General features: G+C 36.1%; 1 protein-coding gene across 8 annotated transcripts in view; it reads right to left on the reverse strand.

Annotated features, from left to right (window-relative positions):
- Nucleotides 1–3,268: 3,268 nt before the first annotated feature.
- DDHD1 (DDHD domain containing 1) overlaps nt 3,269–23,254 on the reverse strand; it is a 105,376-nt gene continuing 85,390 nt past the window's right edge. For 4 of the 8 annotated variants that reach the window (XM_072761591.1, XM_072761590.1, XM_026000673.2 and 1 more), the window contains 5 exons: nt 17,903–18,052; nt 15,801–16,053; nt 14,403–14,594; nt 11,839–11,922; nt 3,269–5,937 (listed from right to left, as the gene is read on the reverse strand). In XM_072761591.1, coding sequence (XP_072617692.1) covers nt 5,756–5,937; nt 11,839–11,922; nt 14,403–14,594; nt 15,801–16,053; nt 17,903–18,052 — 861 coding nt within the window. In that variant the 3' untranslated portion in view covers nt 3,269–5,755. The remainder of the gene's footprint in view (nt 5,938–11,838; nt 11,923–14,402; nt 14,595–15,800; nt 16,054–17,902; nt 18,053–23,254) is intronic. The other 4 variants (XM_072761592.1, XM_072761598.1, XM_072761594.1 and 1 more) reach the window with 1 other exon arrangement.

A 23,254-nucleotide genomic window follows, 5' to 3' on the forward strand; every position in this document is an offset into this window, starting at 1 on the left:
GAGGTCATGGAAGCTGAAGGGTCTTGGGAAAGGCACAGTGCCAGCTGCTTCTGAGAAATGTACCTAATGGCAAAAAGCAAAAAGCTCTCCAGACTCTTACTGGCAGAGTTTGGATTTATTATGACAGCCTTAGAACCAAAAATGGTTATATTTTTCTATGACAAACTTCACAGGGAATCAAAGATTTTCAGAGATCAAGCAGAGAAGGTGGTGTGTGTGGGTATAGTCAAGGGAAGGTATGAATGATGCTCATATATTCCATGTTTTCCAGGAGAAAGCATTAAAGGTGAAGTGTTAATACACTTGTTTTTCATCTTATTCCAACAGAAGACCAGATGTAATCTTTTTAAAGAGTGACTTCCCAATGTATCCAGATAACTGTAGGGTGGGGAGGAAGCAAGTTGCACTCTGTTACAAATAAATGAAAAACCATAAGGTGACAGACAATACTAAGCACACTCCCACCCTTATTCAAACACAAAGGCAGAGGAAAAGTTCATGCTATCTGCCAAGAAATTATTTTTGGAGGGAAACAAGCAGATACACACATCAGCAATAGGAGCAGCAGCAAAAATTCTTCTGTTCTCCAAAATACTTAAATTGAAAAAACTTCGAATAGTTAACCTCTGTTGGAATAGTTTTAGAAGGGACCTGCTTGTCATGAATTGATAAAAAGCCAACATACAAACACTAAGGAAGGGAGTGAAGGGAATATCGAACATTATTGAACACTGTGCAACTTCCCTACCAAGTTTGCATTTGTCACCAGAATGGAAAACTAATAAATTGTTTCTGGTGTAGCTTTAAAAAATTTTTTTCATTCTTTTTTCTTTTTCTTGAGTATGTTGAGTCTAAGACAAGAGGCCCTCTGTCCTCACCCAGCAGGGCACTCTTTCTTGAGGGCCTTGGAAACAAAGGAAACCAACTGGGGAACTCAGGGCAGGAGCCATTTGTGGAGAGCTTGCAGCCCATAAAGCATCAGGCTACACAAGAGGGCTATGGGTGGGGCGAGGAGGATGCACAACAAGGAAGAGGGGCAGTTTCTGCCCTTTAGGAGTTCCAGATCTACTAGGGGAAGGAAACAGACCACAGTGTGGCCTAAGATGTCACTGGGAAGGGGCTGGGGTTGGGGACTAGGTTCTAGTTCTGACTCTGTCATTGGCTGGCCATGTGATCTTACAGGGTAGGAGTGGTCACTTGTCAAATGAAGAGATTGCATGAAGGTGCAGATCTCTGTAAAACGGAGTAATTAAATTAAATGTGATCAGGATTTCTCTAAGTATATTCCAAAACAAAAAACCAAAAACAAACCTGGTTAAATAAATTTGGAAAAACTGCCCTTCCCTGACCCAACCCCCACAGTAGCAGATAGGTTCTTAATACCTTTAGGGTATCACAGGCTCCAAAGTCCGGCTGTAAAGGATTCTTTTAATTTGGCATTTCCCAAACTTATTTTCTGAAAAAAAAAAGTCTGCTGATATTTGCAAAACATGCTTTGGAAAATGTTGATCTATTCACTCCTCCCAGCTTTAGAATTCTACTACTGCTAGTGGTTATCTTTCCTTAGGGGCTTGTCACTTCCCTTCTCTGCAGTGTGCAGTCAGGCCTTTCATTGAACCTCTTGGGCTGAACCTAACATGCTGCCTCTGGCTTTACTTTTCTTGACTCTATGCTATTTAAATGTTCACATGAAACTAAAACAGAGTTGGAACAGTAGACCTCTAAACTCTATATAAATCCTGAGATTTTAGGATTCTTTGAATATTATCACAGCCACTGAAGACTGAAGCAGGATGTATATAACTGAGGCTGTTCCCATCATAGCACTAACATTTACTAAATGAGAACTTTGAGATGAAATTCTATATCCTGCCATTCTGTACACTGCCCCAAACTCAATACTGTATTTCCTTGCAACTTCCTTTCCCCTTGACTAATACAAAAGGAGAATATATAGGGAGACAGTGTGTGTTGTACAGGCTCCCTAGACCCATTCTAGAGACAGAGTTAGGAGACCAAGGGGGTGCTTCCTGCAGATCTGTTCTTTGTAGGTACGGCTAAAGGTTTTTCATGTAAGTGAATTCTTACAAAACATTAGGAAATTATATATATTCACCATACCTAATTATAAAAATACTTAGCACATGTGTTTCAAATTCAGCCAGAGTACCCTCCAATTCCTGGCAGAGGCTGGAGGCCCAGGATGACAGAATATGGATAAGGTAAAACTTGAGAATATTCGCAGAAGTCAACTAGCCAAGGCTTAGAGGGTTGAGTAAAATTCTAGTTCTCTGGTGTAGGATTAATTAATATATCCTCTTTTTTGCTCTGTCTTGACCCTTCTTTAATGTCACATGTTTCTTTTTTAGCCTCATTTCCATGTCAACAAGATTGTTGAAAAATACTTTTAAGACAGAGGTGCCTGGGAGGCTCAATCGGAAGAGCAGGCAAGTCTTTCTCTTGGGACTGTGAATTTGAGCCCCATGTTGGGTATATAGATTACTTAAATAAACTTAAAAGAATATTAAAAAAAAAACTTTTAAGACACACACTCAAACTAACTTTCTCAATTGTCCAAATGTAGTAGCTGGGGAGACTGAAATATTAACCAACCTAATTAACAAGAAAGCCATTCAATTCATTTTCCTCCACTGCAGGCCTTACAGTGAAATCTCAAGGTCTGGTCTCTTTAAGGGGCTGAAGTGCCATCACTGAAAATGAATGGTGAACCGACTGGGACACCACCGGTGGTTTCTTTCCCCCGTCTATGCTTCAGGGAAATGCAAAGCTGGCATAAGGTGTGTGAAATGCCATGTAGAACACGATACTTCAGCCCCCAGTGAAGAAACAACAGAGAGAAGAGAATGAGGATGAATGTTCACACTTCACTGTCTGAAGGCTTCGGTAGGACATGTGAAGTTTGAGAATTTCCAAAGGCTGACAGATGCTATTTAATAGAAAAAAGTAAAAGATAAGATTCTTAAGGTTTGCCTCACATAAAAGGGGTAGTTCTTGGGAAACCCAGCCCATTTTGTAATTTTGTCCTATAATACAGTAATGATGGATTTAACATAAGCCTAATTACTGCTGAAAATAAGGTTATGAACAAAAGGGTTTAGCAAAGGCTGACTTCAAAGTAAAATAAGGTAAGATTTAATCCCAAACATTCTCCTTATTCTAAGTTTTGATCATCCTTGGGACCCTAACTGGATTAAAACTGAATGATCTGACCAGCACTCAGAAGAATCATCATAGCATATACACAAAATAGAGAATAAAATTTTAATGGTATCAAAAACAGAACTTTTTGGCCAATTTAGTACTTGCTGGAATAAAGTTGCAAAATGTTACTCAGTAACGGACTTAGCTTCTAAATCAAGCCGGAATTACACATACTCTGTATATTACTTGAGTATATACAAGTACATTCCATGATAACATGCAGAGACATGGAAGCAAGAAGAGTACGACCAAATCAAGATCACCATCTCTATTGATGAAATATTGAATTGAAAACAAAACACCTGTTCAGTAATCCAAGACTATCTCATTTTGCCAAGGGGGTTTTAAGTGTTGCTCTTTTCAAGAATTCAAATAAACTCCATATGGTTAAATCTGATTTGTTTCCTCAACGTGAAAAATAAGCAGATGATATGCTGTAGCTATGGGTATATCCTTTTTTTTTTAAAACTTATTATCAAATTAAAAGGTTTGATAGACTTTTCTCTTCACATTCTAGTAGTTAAGAATGAATCGTTTAAAGATCTTAGATATTTGAATGTCACACCACCTACAGCAACATATGCTCAAGTACCTTTAATGATACAGTCATATGAGACAGGAGTTTAATTTTCCTGAGAACTAAATTAGACTTACGAAGTAAAACAGGGTATGAAAATGACCTGAGTTCACTGGAATCTCTATATTTGAAAGAGATTGCTTCAGCTTTGCTAAGATTTCATCAAAAGCCATTTAGAGCAAGCATTTCTTAGGGAGTCACATATTTGGTCATGGAACCTTGGGATCTTTTTAAGCACTAAAAAGAAGTGCCTTCTGTTGTGCAAATTCATTGAAAGGCCAGAACAGACCAGAGAACTGATGGTGCTGCAGGAGAACCTATAGGTGAGCCTATGGATTCCATTATTTGTAAAGAGAGTAGGTGAGATGTGCAACTGACCAAATTTGCTCCCAGTCTGACAATGATTACTAGGCAGCTAAAATCCTTGTAAGATAAGCAAAGACAGCACCGTAAGTGGAACCTAGTAGAATCTACTAGGGAGTGAGGGTTGGTTGGGGTAGAGATGGTCCCCCTCCAAGTAACTCTCCTTTGTATGTGAGAACCCCAGAACATATATGAAAAGTAGGCTAAAATAATGGCTTCACAGTCTCTTCTCCAAATTACACATTTCAACCTTTGTGATTATTATTGTTTGCAAACTAAGAGGTCACATGTGAATTACTAGTCACTGAACAGCTTATAAAAGAATACAGTCTAGCCTCAATCTGAGCTCTTCTGTTTGCTCTGTAATCTAATTCAAGGCACTTTAAAATATTTTGGTGCCTTAGTGTATTAACATGTAACATGAGAAAGACACTCATTTACTTACCACAGGGAGCTACCACATAGATGACTGAATCTTAAAGCACTTTGAGCTCCTCAGATGAAAAGCACTGTGGAGACCATCACAGCAGAGGAAAACTCTCTCAATGCCTTGGAATCCTGATCTATGTGCTTTGTGTCCCAACCAGGTTTTCTTATATACTTCGCAAGTAAAATCTGTTGGTGGCACTCCATTCCTTTATATATGTTAATTGTTTGGCACACAGATGTTTATATATTTAAAATACTCACTACTCCAAAGTTGTTTACTAATTGTCCAATAAAGTTAATGAGATGTAGCCACGATGGAGTACTTTGTGTCAAATTTAGAAAACTTGAGCTTTTTCAAAGGTACATCTGACATAATACAAAGTTCTTTTTTTTTAAATAACTGAACTAGTATTAATTATGTGAAACCACAAGTTTTTAATGCAAAAAATACTGAGAGTATGCCACAGTGTCTTTATATTCATCTGAAGAGTACAAAGATGGAGTTTTGAGGAAAAAAGGGTCTTAACTCTATAGAAATCAAATGTGTTTCTTAAATTGTTCAAAGGAAACATTTAAAAATTTTCATGTTTCATATGTTGAAATAAAGTCGTTAGAGGAAATAAATTATAAATACAGTAGTAGTTTAAATATTTCTTTTTTAGCATTAATTTTTCTAAGCAAGTTAAATTCAAAACACTTGAAATCTGTTATCCTCTTCTTCCAAAGGAACTGTGGAGATAGAAGCTTTCATAGAAATCTACAACAGTGATACCACCTGTGATCTTTACATAGACTACACTGGACCTTGGCCATTTTAGATTTACAACATATTTTGGTTAATACATTAGATTCAACTCATTAATATGCTTTTATATTTGGGAGAAATTAAGATTGTGATTTATAACCTTACAGTTCACCCAAACTCAATTCTAGGTCTTGATTCTCTGCAGGGGGTTGTATCAGACTCATAATTAAAATGATGAAAACTGTAAATAACTTCTTTCAGGCTGAAAAAATATTTGTTTTTTAAATAAAGTGCTTTTAAATTCAAATGTTTCTTGCCCTAAACAAAACTGAAACACTTTAACCTGAAATCTCCCTATCTTGACACACATATTTTAACAGAAAGAAATCAGTTTTGGGCCATTAATGTCCTTCAAGAGTTCAGATTGGATCTAAATTGGGTTTTGCATTACTATCGTGCTCATGTTTGTACATGAAAGTTAAAAGAAAGAGGGCAACATCCAAGGATGACCAATAGGCAGTATGCGATGTGACAGCTGACCAGTAGCGGCTTTCCACAAGTCCTTCTCTGAGTTCAAAATCAATTCTGTGATCCAATTCCACTAAAAAGAAAAGAGAGTCAAACAAATAAGTTTTACAGTATGTTCTATATAGACTTTACCTAGAGTTGAGAATAAAAATTTAGCTAACAGAAGTGATTCTCCTAATTATATTTTTTTCCTCTTACATGACCATCCACTGTAATCTTGTGGGGGTTGGGGGAGATCCAACTGCAGTCTAAATAGCTCAGGATTCTATTTGGTGGAGTCCTTTCCTTTGTATGCTCAGGCCAATATGGGATAATAAAGGAATAAAACAACAACAAAAAAATCACTTGGTATCACACAGTATATCTGAAGTAAAGAAACTGGGCTCAAATCTGACTTTCCCATTTAATTTTTGTTCCTAATCTGTAAAATAAGGAAAACCGTCTCTTGCAAAACTGTGGGCCAGACTTATATGCAGTGATGTCTGTGAGGGTGCACAGGTCACTCAAAGGCTCCTTCTCTGGGGTGGCCCTATTTACCTACCCATTACCTTGCTCTGTTGTGACTTTTTGCAGTCCCGGACTCCCCCTGTGGCTGCCATCACACAGCCTGGTCTCCAAGCAGTCAGCAAGGCCTCACATGCACTTGCGATATACAAGTGCTCACTAAATGTATGATGGATAAAGAATCCACTGGGTGGCAGGGGCAGTTAAACTGGGAGGAACAGTCGTGATCCTTGGGAAGAAGGACTTCACTTATAGCTTCTACCCTCAAATAATCCAGTGAATTCAAAAAATTTTTTTTCTAAAACCCATAGAAAGTCCTTGCAATACCTGTTAGAGAAAAATCAAGGCTAATAAGAGAATTACAAATGATTCATTTAATAAGTCCTTAGAGATAAAACACTTAGAAAAATAATATTTTGATCTTTAGGAACTCCTTTAAAACTGTCATTGGGCGATATAATACTTTGATGGAGCTATCTTAAAAACAAAAAACACCCAAATCTTTGTTCAGAGTGCCAGAAGATGTGGAAAGTAAAAGGTGTCAAAAATCAAGGAGGATGGAAAAAAAGTTGGGTTTTGCTTTCTAAAAAGCAAATTTGGTAGTTGCAGATGGGAAATCATATTATTCTAGAGAACACTTTCACATAAATATTTAGCTAATGCTTATTTTAAGTAGGTATTTTATGACAAGATCCTTTGGTGATTTAAAAATGCATATAGTTGTTATTTTTCTATTCAACTATGCTTTTCTTTCTTTTTTTTTTTTTTTTAATATTTATTCATGATAGAGAGAGAGAGAGAGAGGCAGAGGCACAGGCAGAGGGATAAGCAGGCTCCATGCCGGAAGCCCAACGTGGGACTCATTCCCGGGGCTCCAGGATCGCGCCCGGGGCCCAAGGCAGGCACTAAACTGCTGAGCCACCCAGGGATCCCCCAACTATGCTTTTCTGACAAGGAACACCCATGTTGTATATAGATATATATACATTTTCAAATAAGCAGTATAAATGCCAATTAGGTTATAAAACACTCGTAAAATATATTGACATAGGCCTTTTACAGTTTTTTTTCCTTTTATACTTTTTAAAACTATTTTTCTCATTTAAATTACAGTAAGCTAATCCACAATACAACAGAAATAGCTGCAATCCATATGTGGAACTGTGGGATAGTAATATCTGAATCTTTTATCTTTTGTATTCTGTGGGACATTTGAGTTTGATTTGTAGGCACAGTCTGGCACAAGACAGGAAGATGAAAAAAGAGGAAACTGGAATTCTCAAGCATGATGAGAAGTCAAGCTGCAGTTAGTTATAAAGAAGAGGAGAAACAAGAGGAAAACCAGAAGAGACAAGAAAAATACACATTAGTATCGGCAAAGACCATCAAGTTATAATTTTTTTTAAGATTTTATTTATTTATTCATGATAGACACAGAGAGAGAGAGGCAGAGACATAGGCAGAGGGAGAAGCAGGCTCCATGCAGGGAGCCCAATGTGGGACTCAATCTGGGAACTCCAGGATCATGCCCTGGGCAGAAAGCAGGCACTCAACTGCTGAGCCACCCAGGCGTCCCTCAAGTTATAATTTCTACTTTAAAATGCCACTAGAGAATGTCTTCCTAGTCCAACAGTTTTAAGTCGAATTGTTGTTTTAAAGTCAAAGCAAGGGAGATTTTTTCTGTTTTAGTAAGTATTATTTGGCTTTGAAACTGTGTGAAATTCTTTTTTTAAAATATTTTATTTATTCATGAGAGACACACAAAGAGGCAGAGACACAACACAGAGGGAGGAGGCGGCTCCATGCATGAAGCCGGATGTGGGACTTGATCCTGGGACCACGCCCTGAGCCAAAGGCAGACACACTCAACAGCTGAGCCACTCACAGGCATCCCTGTGAGATTTATTCTTAAATGTTGTTACTGTCACGAAACACTGTCTTTCATATACTAGAAACTCAAATGCTGAATTATCATCCTATTATGGGTCTTGTCATTCTTATCACCTACAGGGACTCTAGTAAGTGTTGTTAAATAGACTGACCATCTCTACCCCTTGCTATTTTTTTTTTTTTTTTTTTTTTTTTTTTTTTACCCCTTGCTATTTATCTGTAGGCTGCCCTCATCAAAATGGGAATAAAGTAGCCATCCTGTACCTGATCATTGGTTTTAGTCTCTCATTTTCCTTAAAAGGTTTACAACAGACAGTCTGGCTGCCCGTCCAGCTGACCTTACATAGGTTGATTCTACAGGTAGAGGAATGGAATTAGGTGGGCCTATGTCCCATCTTCTCTCTCCCTTTTATGTAGATCATAGAATTCCCAAGGGAGAAGGGTCTAGATGGCAGTACCATTCTTTATGTGCTGTGAGATGGGCTCTTAGCCCAAGTAGGCCCAAATCTATATGGAATTGCCTTGGACCTACTTTCTCATTATTAGCATATCAAAAATGGGTGGCATAACACAGCTGATAGTTTTTCCTAGTTTCTCTCACCAAGTGAGGTCAAAGAGAAAGGAGAACATAAAATCATCACTTTATCCTTTTTTTTCTCTTTTGAGTGCCCAAGGGCTAGAATTCCTCTATCCACAAAGACTGAGATCCTGAACAATGGAAGAGAAGTGACAATGAGAAAAAGACCGTTAGATTTTAACAATCATTAGCAGTTTGCTTATACTGCTTTAAAAACATGGATTTTTTTTTTTTCCTTTTCTGGGAGTCTCACAAACAGGCCTATTTCCCTTCCTATTCCCCAAAGTGAATGTTGGCAATTTATGAACTATTTAGGTAAGGTGTCATCAGTACTGTGCTTTCATCAGAGAACTCTCTACACAAGTCTTGTCCATATGGATATGGTATTAAGAAAAATATGTATGAATATAAAGTAAGCATCTTAGTATTAAAATGTGTACTAACTGGACAGGTTTCTACTATTTTAATGGAAGCATCTTACCTTCCCTGGAGAGGGAAGGTAACCTTAATTTTAAAGTTATCTTGAAGTACCTGGGTTGCTCAGTCAGTTAAGTGTCTGACCCTTGGTTTTGGCTCATGATTTCAGGGTCATGAGATTGGGCCCTGAGTTGGGCTCTGTGCTCAGTGGGGATGGGATTCTCTCTCTCCCTTCCCCTTTCTCTCATTTTCTCAAATAAATAAGCTTTTAAAAAAGTTATCCTATTTGTAAGTAATAATTATGGCAATAATTGCATGATTTTTGGCTATAGGCAGACACCAAGAAAAATATTAGTAAAGGAAACTGTGTTTTCAAATAACTGGCCAAAGATTTTTTCATAAAAAAAAAAAAGATTATGCTGAGTTCTTGTTGGTAAATTATGTTTTCTTATTTCTGTGCTGCCTCAGCGCAGCTATACATTTCATGTGGTAGGTGTTTGACATTCAAGGAATATTTACATCTTGTGAGTTGTTATAATTTCAAATATATTTAAGAATATTCTCCAACTGTCATTTATTTGAAAAAAAAAACCCCTCTAAAATTAGTTTTATAGACGGTTTTCTTATCTGTCAAAATAATTTCAAAATAATTTCCCAACACTAATATATCCTGAAAGATATTCAAATATCTCACATTTGTAACAGATGGGCTTTATGGGTGAATATACGGTTTATGGGTAAATTTTGAATAAAAGGAACTCTAAGAGATGGCCAGATTTGTTGGAACCTCTAACAATCTGGTTTAAGAAACTTTTCCTATTATATTTGGAACTATTCCTTTCCATTCATCCTTTGGTTCAACTAAGTTCTGGCACTCTACATACCCTGTGCTTTGCTTATGCTGTTTCTTCTCCCCAAAACATCTTTTCATCTCTGCATGTCCAAATTCTACTTCCACAGAGCCTTTTATGATTTCTCTAGGTCAAAGCATTTTCTCAGGCCCTAGAACTGGCAGACTCCTTTACTTATACCTTTGTTATGTGGCTCATCACATTCTATTATATATTATAATTATTTATATAGTCATCTACCTCCCTACTAGAATATGTATTCTCTAGAAAATACTTAATTTCCATACCAGCATTTAACATCTTTATGGGCAGTACTGAGGTCTGTTTCATTTTGCTATCTTTTCTAGTGACTAGCTTGGTACTTTGGCTCATGGTAAACATTGTTAAATGAAAAAAAGCAAGGGGAGAGAAACATAAGCCATATACATATTACCATTTGAATCAGTTTGGTGTAGTTACGATTAGTGGTCTAATTGCCTAGATAGCTGGGATGGTTTTAAGATAGTAGATATAAGGGCTACTTGAATGCAGGATTAGTAAGTATATCAATTTTCCTTCATCCAATAAAATATGCAAAAAGCACAAGTCAAATAATTTCTTCAATGGATTTGACTATTTACATGAGCAGGGGGCAGAGAGAACACTTATATAAGATCATTCCTTGAAGGAAATTCATGAAGTTACATCAACACAAACTGTTGCTAGGGAGCAAAAAAACTCATATTAGTTTGTTATAGTAAAATACTGTTTTGGAATTTTTATCAAGTTAAGAGTTTTCTTGTTTTTGAAAATAGAGAAAAAAAGTATTGATATTAGCAATTAAATAGAGAAGTTGTATAATTAGATGCAGTTAAAAATCCAAGGAAAAACCTGTAATGTATTTTTTGTTACAGAAAAATCCAATATTAAAAAGAAAGAAAGAAAAAGGAAAGAGGGAGAAGCTGTGGAAAAAAGAATGAAAGTTAATGATAAAAAATGATTTTTTAGAAAGATTTTATTTATTTATTCACAAGAGACACAGAAAGAGAGAGAGGCAGAGACACAGAAGAGGGAGAAGCAGGTTCCCAATAGGGAGCATGATGGGACTTGATCCCAGGACCCAGGATCACGCCCTGAGCCAAAGGCAGATGCCCAACCACTGAGCCACCAGGTGTCCCTAAAAATGATTTTTAAACTAGGATCAATCCTTAGTAATACATTTAGAATCTGCTGAAAATTAAGAGACTGAAAATATGTCTTGCATCCAAAAATACTAATTTTTAAAAGCGATCCTATCCCTTTTAAAGAACATTAAATATTTGTGTTGAAACCAGATATCAGCAGCAATGGCACACCTACAGCCCTAAGTAGAAATGTTACCAATATCTGAAATAACTGGGAATGATTACATTTCTTATACCATAAAAACTTTTTATATCTAAATGTCTTACATGAAAAGAACAGTGAACTCTTTCGAAGCCTTTAGGACAATAAAGAAGGAAAATGGCCTAATGCTTTTCTTCCCTCTATAAGATTCCTTCTTTGTAGGAACACACAGGATTATCATTTTAGCACATTAATCAGCTAGTCAATACTTGGGTTTTAGGACCACCACTACTTAAGGTTAGAAAATACATATAAAATAGTCTATATAATGGTGACATTCAAGCTGATCTCATAGTTTCAATGAGCAGAAGACTTTTAAAGTAGATCATTGTCATAGTATTCTGAATGCTATTCCTGACATATACCATACCGAGGGCATTATCTTTATTCTGCATTACATTTTCCGGAAAAAGAAGTTGTGGGAGATTAAAGAACGATTCCTGAAGTCTGAAATCTGTGAAAAAAAAACACAAGATGTGTAAAGTGCTGGCTGATGATTACAAAGGACCTTCAACGATGTAGTGGCCAAATTTAGATGACTACCCCTAAATATGCTGATTAAACCTAGCAGACATAAAGAAGTACACACTTTGGTTTTTATGAAGAGCTCTTTCATGGAAAATGTAAGCATAATTAACTTTGAAATACAAGGTCATAATTAACACTCAGATATCCCCAACATTTATAGCTCATTTAAGTTCTAACCTAAGGTAAAACATGTTAAAAGAAATAGTTTTTTCTTTTCATATGTTACAAACACGGGGGAATATAAGAAATGGAACCATAAATAAGCCTAGACTTTTCAAAAGAAATGAAGGATAGCTATCTAAGATGCTTTAACTTGATGACAATAAAGTGGATTCAACAGACAGCACACACATACTCTTCAAAGAGAGGAACCCTGATTGATTCATGAATTCAAAGTCTTTGTTCATCTTACCCTCAAAAAGCAAGAGAATCAAAGTCCATAGCTTCAGAATAAAGGTTATCAAGAACTGAGGCAATCAATGTGAGCAGAAAGAAGGAAGGAAGCCAGAATCGCCTAATCACAATGACCAAATTCCAGAAAGAAGATTTAAGGAAGAAAGTCTTTATGGTTTGCAAGATATAGTCAAAATAGCAAGTATGACATAAGGAATGTCTAAATAGGATTATATAGAAAAATGTATTATTGAAGCAAATCTAAGAATTAGTAAGGCAAATCTTGAGAATCTGATTTAAAAGGTGGAATCCTACTATAGTACTTTCATTTTAATAGTTACATCTATGTCTAAAGATAAATATATTCAACCAAGAGTCATGATTAGCTCATATTTAGAGAAGAACAAAGAATTTATACCTAAGAATGGCAGAAAATGAATTTTGTTAAGCTATCAAAATATGATGATGCAATATAGCTAAGCATCTCTGTAACTGCTGTCCTGAAAGAAGAAAGGTTTTTCTATTATTCTTTTGAAATTACTATGCTAAATAGTAAAAAGACCTAAAAGCCAGCTTTCTTCCCTCAGATCCTATAGACTGTCTTTATGTCTTCATTACCCTTTCTAGGGAGCATTAATATTACAAGGAATTGTGACTTTTTACCTGCCATCTTACAAAATTCTTACAAAGTTTTTTTTCACAGACATTTAGAGTTTTGACCTCTGCATGTCACAAAAGAATTCTGTATTTTTACAGTCACATTTTTGATATTAAGTAGAAATGAGAGCTTAAGTCAGCAGTAGTATAAGAACTCATATAAGAAAACTAAAAAATGAATTTTGTACAAAGTCCAAAATGAATTTTCTAGGCAGTGTTCAAAAGGCTTACAATTATAAAATTTTCAGTACTCAGAGTTTGACATAAATAGAATTATGCTTAAAAAAATGCTACTGGTCCAAACAGGAACATCCAATTCAGGAATGTCCAGGATAATTTCTCCTGGAGTGGGGTTGTCTGTGGAGAAAGACCCAGTCTCTAGGACTGCCACACCTGAACTTCTTTTTTAAGTTATGTTTTATGGATGGCAATGGATAATGGTCATTTTGAAATTTAGAGTAGCTGATATAGCAAGAAAACAAGGCTGCAAGTATCTGAAATAAATTCTGCTTAAACATTTAGAGAGAAAGGAAGGAAAGTTTTCTGCTTGCTATAGTTACAAAAAGCAGCTAGTTCGAGAATCTACATTTCCTTACATAGCCAATGGAAAAGTAAGACTTGATTTATAGTCTTATTTAAATGGACATTTAAAAATAAGGTTCGAATTTAGACTCTTGAAATTAAATATAAATAAAATGTATAAGAACTTCATAACTATTTAAGATTTTAAACCTTAGAAATCTATTGGAAAAAAATTAAATAAAGCTCTATTCTAATGCTAAGTCCAGCATAACTATCCATTCATTCAGTTATTTCTTGAATATTTACTTTATGCTAGGTAAGCTGGGATAGGATTGAAAGCCATACAGCAGATCCAATACAATATAAGCCTTAAAGTCTTATAATTTGGTTGGATAAAGAGAACTATAGAATTAGCAGCAGAATGGCTCTGGCATAACAGCTTTGAAAAAGAATCAAGAATATCACAGTATAGGTCTGAAGCAGTTAAATAAAATTTTGAGGCTGAAAAGACCATATTTTAAAAAAAGATCTACTTTATAAAACCAGGGGGTGCTCACACCAGAGATTTGTTTTATGCTTGATGTTTAAGACTCCTGTGCCACCAGGCTCCGATTATTAATGTTCTTAACTATTAATTCACCAATGCAGAGTAAAACTGCATTTACCTGGGAACTCTACTTAAAAATATAACCAGAGGAAAAAGTATTTTTCCTTTAAAGCTAACTTATGCTTTAGATTTTAGAGTTGACTGTTCCTGTCAGAATCTCAATCCTTTCCACATTCAAGTTGTAAGTGATATAGTATAAACGTAAGGAAAGAAGAGTATGAACTAACATGCAGAATCCAGAAAGCCAGAACTGCTGTGTGGAAGGGTCTGTGTTGCAACAGTGGTGGTGGGAAGCGAGGCAACAGACTTCTTCTCATCTTCTATTGAGTCTTTTGATGTCTCAGATGGCTGTGATGTAGATGAACGTCCAAATCTTGAGAACAACATTCCACCAAGGCCCTTTCCAATGCTAGCGGCCCCTGTATTTCACAAAACAGGGCAGTCAGACTGTTGAATTACACCACATACAAAGCTAAAGAGCACCATCCATAGTTAACAGCCAATTGGCAGAGGAACCAAGCCATAGTCATATTTTTCCAGGGTGGGAACATAGGAAAACTGCAATTTATACTGTAGGTTTCTTTTCTCTCTTTTTTTTTTTTTAAAGAATTTTCTTTATTTATTCATGAGAGAGAGAGAGAGGCAGGCAGAGACACAGGCAGAGGGAGAAGCAGGCTCCATGCAGGGAGCCCAATTTGGGACTCGATCACGAGTCTCCAGGATCACAACCCAGGCCAAAGGTGGCGCTAAACCGCTAAGTCACCAGGGCTGCCCTATACTGTAGGTTTCTAAGTAAAAATGGTGTTGAATAGAATGAGAGTTGTACAAAACTGCAAAATCTAGCTTACAAAAAAAGGAATAAAGATTCTATCTCATTCAAGGGATCATTGTTTATTAAAGTATTTGGTAAGGTTAAAAACTTTAATAACAGAACCATGCCACTGACATGAGCATATATTTATTATCGATATGCTTTACTACTGAAGTGAATATGTTATAAAAAACTATCATAAACTATCGATATAACAAAGTGAAATATCAATGAAAAGTCTATTTATAGTGCCATCTTGTGGCATTCTATGTTAAGACAACCCATAACCAAAAGCAATGAACTAATTTAAGGGGCACATAATTGAGCTCCAGCGCTACACCAAACATTGTGGCTGGTGGAGATCATTTAAAGAGAAATTAAATATCCTTGTTGTCCCTAGGATGATACAATTTGAGAGACTATTAAGTCATGAATCAGAGAACTGGTTGGCACCCTTGGGGGCCCCTGAGAACTCAAGTACTCTCTCATTTTACATATGAGGAAGCAGACCGTTAAAAATGATGTGACTTACCCAATACCTCACAGTAGGTGGCAGAGCCAAGATTAAAATGAAGGTCTTGATTTCCAGACTTTTTGTCTATCCAGCTATCTCATAGTCTATAACTACAAGATCTGATCTAATCAGAACCTTTAGGGCCTTTGGCTCTCAATACGAAAGAGAGGGCAGTTAATTCTAAATGCAGGAATTAAATGTTGGGTATTTTGTAACAGAGTATTTTCAAGTAACCTAAATTTAATGCCTATCTAAAAAAACGCTTATATTTACTGATAAGAAATACTTAGGAGAAATTACCTAATATACTTGCTTTGCCTATATTTGTTATAGATTCCCCATAGTGTCGGCGGGACAAGACTGGTGAGGTCACAGGGCTTGGTATTGTTGAGATGCCTTCATTCTCTGAAATTGAGGTAGGTTCTTTTGCTGGGTGGAGAAAGCTTGGCTTCATATACTCATAAGGTAGAGGATTGGAAGTATTATACCAGTGGATCTGGACAGGTGAAATGTTGCTGTAGTGTTTCAGTATTAACGGTTCTAATCTATAAGCCTTGAGATTAAAAAACATTCAAAGAAACACAACATTAAGGCACAATGCTTGGATTTTATTAAACTGTTTATTCTTATTCTATTGCATGCTCAGCAGACCTTAGGGAATTTTTAAAAACCTGGGATTTCTAACATGCATTCCTATTTGTTCACTATTAATAATATATAATTGGTATAATTATATATCCTTAATGAGGAGATTATGGAAAAAAACTAGCATAGGTCTGTTAACAGTGCCCATTGATTTGTCTTTCAGACAGATTCATTTTTATTATGTTCTGATATCATCCTAACAATTAGATTTATGTTTGTCTTACCAACAAAGCTGAAGTAGTAAAGAGTAAACCAGAATGTGATCAAAAATCAATCTGTAATATCTTAGGAGCTCTTAGTAAGCTCTATTTTCAAATAGATTAACATAGTAACAGCACAAATTAGATGCTGATACAAGACCATTTGTCTAATGTGAAGAAGAGATGATATAGCAGAAAAAGGCAATGAATGGATTTGGCATTGGAATTCCCCCAAGTTCGTATTCTAGCCTTTGTCACTTATTAACTGTATGAAATCTACCAAGTTGCAAGGTCTCAGAGACACTGTTTCCTGAGCTGTACAAAGGAGATTAACACTTCCTACCTCATAAGGATGTTGGAAAGAATGGATAATGTTTGTAAATACTGCCTAGCAGAGTTCTGACATAACCGTTATTTAAAAAAACTTTACTTAAAAAAATCAGAGAAAAACTATAAAATGAATAACTTAAATACAATGAGTTTAGAGCCCCCCCTTTATAATATAACAAAGTTAAGATTATACCAAGGACAGGGTATACAATGAAAACTCAGAGTTCCTCTATGAACTCAAGTTCACTTTCAAGTTGTGAGACAATGAGTAAAATGAATGTATACTAATGAAATACTTAATGTCTAGCTGGGTTTTTTCACATACATTTTACTTAATACTAACAACTTTATGAAGTAAAATATCATCTGCATCATATAGATAACAGCCTTAGGAGTGACATGGCCAAGATTGTGCAGTCTGTATTTGAATCTAATACTAGTTTCCAACTCAGTGAAATTTATTTCTTAAATATAGCATTTTTCATTCTTTAACATATAGGAAATTTTCTAAAATTCTCGCATTTAGTCAATGTTATATTTACTTGGTACTAGCTAAATATCTTTTAAAAGACAAAGCCATTTTTTCTGAGAATGAATGATATTTAAAATGGTTTGTTTTAAATTTAGTTATACCTAGCCTTGTCCTTAAAAAAGGTTAAAGAGCATTTTTCTCATTTAAAAACCTTACTTGGTATTAAAAAATGGTCCACCTGGATGCAAGATCACTGGAGTGTTTACATTAAAAAATTATTAACAGTATAAACATAACAGAATATAAAACCCCCCAATTTTATAATTTTATAAGGCTAAAGTAAATTCATCCATTTTTTCAAATATTTTCATCTCTAAGAGGATCTACCAGACACATTTCAGTACTTGTAGCATGCTTTACAGAAAGAAGAATTCAAAGTGGGATTTTTGAAATTTATGGTTGCTGGGTTATTGGTATCACAACTGGTAATGGTTTGACAGTTGAGAAGATTTTTTCCATGTATTAATTGTCCAGAGATAATATTTTTACATTATGCTCTGTAACATAAACAGATCATCTCTAAAGTATTAGCTGAGCCCTAAACCAAAACACAAATGTCTTAAAACTATTAATCTATGAAGATATCATCAGATAAATGAATTCATTTCTCATTAGTTAAGTTGTACCTTGTAATATTTCTTACAGTCTTTAGGAATGATTTAATATTGAGGGGAAAATACCTAACTGCAACTCACCACTGGATCTGTTGGATGAAAAATATTTAATAACCGGTTACAAATTTCTCTGGGCAAAATATGGTCTTGACTTCCACTATTTCCTGGGCGGATGCCACGCAATGCCAAGAAAACCGCTAGTGGGGATCCCATGCAGAAGAAATTCTCAACCTAAAATGAGAAAGTTATCCTAAATTTTAAAACTGGTGAAGTGTTTTTTATCAGATTTGGGCATAACATAATACAAATAATAAAATTATCTTCAAATATAAGTCTTTTTTCATGAGCTTTCAGATGGTATCTGCATTATTTAATTATATGCCAATCATTAATTTTTTTTAAAGATTTTATTTATTTATTCATGAGACACACACACACACACACACACACACACACACACACAGAGAGAGAGGCAGAGACACAGGCAGAGGGAGAAGCAGGCTCCATGAAGGGAGCCTGACGTGGGACTCGATCCAGTTCTCCAGGATCACGCCCCAGCCGAAGGCGGCACTAAACCGCTGAGCCACCCGGGCTGCCCACCATTAATTATTCTAAAAATCTATTTTCAGAAGCAACTCTATTTTCCTTTAAACTAATAGAAAACAAAAGAGGAGAAGTAAGACCATTTCATTGTGTGTTTCCTCAACACTAGTTAGTTTCCTTAAGCTACTATTTTGTGTTATGTAATATTCTAGGTGCTACGAAGTCTGTAAAGACCAATAAGGCAGAGCTTATGCACTCAGAGTTTACAATCTTGTGGGGGAGGCAGAATAAAATTAGTGAACAGGGGAAAGACTGCTATAAGAGAGTAAAGAAAGGAATAACTCCAACTCTGAGGGTATGTTTTATTTATTTATTTATTTATTTATTTTTAGACTTTTAGAAAAAATTATTCATGAGAGACAGAGAGAGAGACAGAAAGAGAGAGAGAGAGAGGCAAAGACACAGGCAGAGGGAGGAGCAGGCTCCATGCAGGGAGCCCGATGTGGGACTTGATCTCGGGTCTCTAGGATTATGCCATGGGCTGAAGGCAGGGGCTAAACCGCTGAGCCACCCAGGGATCCCCTCAACTCTGAGGGATTTTACACAGCTCTTTTCACATTATATGAGGTTTTTTTTGTTTTTTTTTAAATTCCAGTATAATTAACATACATTGCTATATTAGTTTCAGGTGTACAATACAATGATTCAACAATTCTGTACATTACTCAGACCTCACCACAATAAGTATATTCTTAACCTCCTTCACTTATTTCACCCATAACCTTGCCCCTAACCTCTCTTCTGGCAACTACCAGTTAGTTCTTTGTATTTAAGAATCTGTTTGTCTTTTTGTCAATTTCTTAAATTCCACAAGTGAAATCATATGACTTTCTCTGACTTATTTCATGTAGCATTATACCCACTAGATCCATCCATGTTGTTGCAAAAGGCAAGCTTTCATTCTTTTTTATGGCTAGTATTCCATGTTTTGTGTGTGTGTGTGTTTGTGTGTGTGTGTAAATCACATCTTCTTCATCCATTTATCAATGGATGCATTTCTTCCATAATTTGGTTATTGTAATAATGCTGTAGTAAACATAGGGGTGCATATATCTTTTCAAATTAGTGTTTCTGTATTCCCTGTGTTAGTATCCAATAGTGGAATTACTGGATTCTATGTTAATTCTATTTTTAATTTTTAAAGATTTTATTTATTTGACTGAGAGAGAGAACACAAGCAGGGGAGTAGCAGTGGCAGAGGGAGAGGGAGAAGCAGGCTCCATGCTGAGCAGGGAGGCTGACACAGGGCTTGATCCCAGGACCCCGGGGATCATGATCTGAGCAGAAGACAGCCTCTCAAACAACTGAGCCACCTAGGCACTGCTATTTTTAATGTTTTGAAGAACCTCCATACTGTCTTCCACAGTGGCTACACCAGTTTGCATTCCTACCAATAGTCTACACTTTTCTCAAAGTCCTCACCAACACTTGCTGTTTCTATGTATTGCTTATTTTAGCCATTCTGACAGGTGTGAGGTGGTATCTCAATGGGGTTTTGATTTGCATTTCATTTTCATGTGTCTGCTGACTATCTGCATGTCTTCTGCGAGACAGGAGAAGGCATTTGCATTGGTGATACAAGGTAAAAAGGATTTCCCCATGTGAGGCTGGGTCATTGAGGCCAGAAAGGAGGGCATTTCAGATTGACAGAATCACAATGAACTAAAGCAGAGGCTGGAGAGAACCTGGCTTAATTTAGAAAACAGAAATAGTTGAAAAATTGGGTGTTGGGAAAACATAACTTGGAATGGGAAGGTAGAGAACCTTGACTATTTAACTTAAAAAAGTAGGACTTAATTGATTTTTTAGTAGTGAAGGGAAGAGGATTTGACCCCATGTTTTAGGGGGTTAGTAAACATGGTAGTAGTGTGTGGATGAACTGGAAAACTGAAAATCTGGTGACTCAGAGACAAGTTAGGAAACTACTGACAGTGTTTAGGCAAAAGATAATCTGATCTGGGCAGGACAAGACGTTCCATTCAGAAATGGAAATGGGAGAGGAGAGGGTGGAGTCAACATGATTTAATGGAGATGAGGATGAGGAATGAGTCAGAGGCAAGTTATAAGTTTTGGGCCTGGGTAACTGGGAATATAGTAGTAGTTCCATCTACTGCAGCAGGAAACTGTAGGTAAGTCCTGTTTTTGTTCATGACAAGTTTGAAGTATCTGTAACATATCTACCAAGTGCTGAAATTTTAGGGCAAGAGATATAGAATTGGATATGTCTTCTCCGAAGTCTATGTGTCACCATCACAGAAGTGACATGCAAAACCAGGAGAAGTGGTAAGATGGCTTATGAAGTGCACAGAGTAAGAGATGGCTTTAGCTGGAACTATGAGCAATGACTACATTTGATTAGCAGGTGAAGGAGATAACCCTACAAATGGGGAGAGTGAAAGGAAAAGGAGAACCAGGATAATGCTGTACACATGGAAGCCACAGGAGAGAGTGTCTAGAAAACTAGTGTGGCCAGCAGCACTGGATTATATATGGAACATGACACCTTTCTCACCTACAGTCACCCTACTTCTCTCATATGTCCCATTATCCCGATGAGTGAGACATCCCCAATTCATCTTTCCCTCTCATCCCCAATATCTAAGAAGTTATTCCAACAGACTAACACTTCATCTCATGGTCTCTAATCTGGACTGCACTGTAGCTATATCGTAACTACACTGTCCCTGGCTCCAATTTTATGCACCTTTAATCTCTTCTCCCACTGCCTCTGAAGTGATTCTTTTTTCCAAATGAATGAATATATACATTTTGAAAATGGTACCTTTATGTTAAATATATGAGAAAGTTTTTATTTTTTTAAAAGATTTTATTTGAGAGCAAGCAAGGGAGCGTGCAAGTGAGACAGCATGAGGAGGGAGTGGGGCAGAGAGAGAAGGAGAAGCAAACTCTGCTGAGCAGGGAGCTTGATGTGGGGCTGGATCCAAGGACCCTGGAATCATGACCTGACCTGAAGACAGATGCTTAACCAACTGAGCCACCCAGACGCCCCAGTTTTTGTTTGTTTTTAAAGGACTGGTAGCTTCAGCATGTCTGAAGGCTGAAGAAAATTAACTTGTGTTATTAAAACTATAGAAATAGTGACACAGATAAAAATACCAATTTTGAAAGGATAAAGATAATTAAAATAATAAAGGCTAGAGAAAGATATAAAAATAGTTGAGATAGAAGAGAAGCTATGTAAATCCTTTCTTTTTCTTTTTTTTTTTTTGGTAAATCCTTTCTGCTTAATACACACATGTATATACACATACACCCTAGCAAAACTTTATGCTTTGGTCTGGTGTTTCATAAATGTTTGTTAAATTGCTACATCCATGGAATAAATAACTTTTCTTTCTTTTATGACTGATATGCGGTTTCATTGACAAACACACCAAGTAATCATTATAGGAATAATGACTACTTTAATGCTATTACAACTATCAAAGAATTTTAAAAGTGAAAAACAGGTTTAGACATGTAGTCTAACCTCCTTGTCCAGAGAGGAATAAACAGATGAATTTAAGATGTTAAATGATTTGGCTAACATTACATAACCAGATAGTAACAGAGCTTCATGATCAGAAGCAAAGTTTTCCACTCTCTAAGACCAGTTTTTGACAATGGTTTCTTTTTTTCCTTTTCTTTTTTAAGTTCAGTGGTCATCTACAACAGATTTAACACATGTATTCTGAAAGTAAATCCATCCATTGGTTAACAGGCAAAGAAAGACTTTTGTTCCTCTTAGATCTCTGGAGTTCTACATATTTGCCAATTCATCAGATATTCCTTTTTAAATTTCAGATTTCTGTATTTTTTTCTATAAGTAAATAATTTAAAACCCATATTATTAGACTATATATGACTATATTTTAGAAGAATACCCAATAATAGTGTATATGTTCTAGTAATATGATACTGAATTTTGAGAACCTAATACACTTGGTGGATCATACTCAACTTTCCAGTTTAAAAAAAAACAAAAACAAAAACCAAGGGCTTCAAATAAAAGAGTTTACTTTTTCTATCAGATCAATTCTACATATTTAAAACATTGATTATATATAATCATGGTGGTAGAGATGGAACTCAAATTCCAGGTGGAGATGACTCCAAAGACCATGTTTGTATGGTTTTTATTTTTTATTACTATTTTTTAAAGATTTATTTATTTATGATAGACAGAGAGAGAGAGAGAGAGAGAGAGAGAGAGAGAGAGGCAGAGACACAGGAGGAGGGAGAAGCAGGCTCCATGCTGGAAGCCCAACATGGGACTCGATCCTGAGTCTCCAGGATCATGCCTTGGGCCAAAGGCAGGTGCTAAACCGCTGAGCCACCCAGGGATCCCCTATGGTTTTTAATATAAGTTTAACTTTACCATATGGCTATTACGTATGTTAAAGTTTAAAAAGAAAACATTATAAGTCATAGAGACAGACTCAGTAAGAAAATTCTTACTGCTCAAAAAAAAAAAAAAAAAAATTCTGCATCATTCCATTACTTAGCCTGTATATTAAAGTTCCTGTGATTAAGAGATTTCAAGACGAGATAATATGGTACACAATCCCTGGGTATACATTCTCAAGGAAATGAGTATTAGGGAATTTATACCATGCTCCACTTAACATTGCAAGCAAGTTATTTGTTATTCAGCTATAGGCTGTGTCCTTTTCAACCATTAGGTCAATGTCACCATCTCTCTGTCACTTTTTATATTTCTAAACCACTGCTTTCAACAACTTCATTCTGGTGCTCAAAAATCCTGAAAAGTTTCCCACTGTCCAATCAAATTAAGTTCTTTATTTCTAGCTCTTCCTGCTATCCTGCAGC

Source organism: Vulpes vulpes, chromosome 6 (assembly GCF_048418805.1).
Source record: "Vulpes vulpes isolate BD-2025 chromosome 6, VulVul3, whole genome shotgun sequence".
NCBI classification, from domain to species: Eukaryota; Metazoa; Chordata; class Mammalia; order Carnivora; family Canidae; genus Vulpes; species Vulpes vulpes.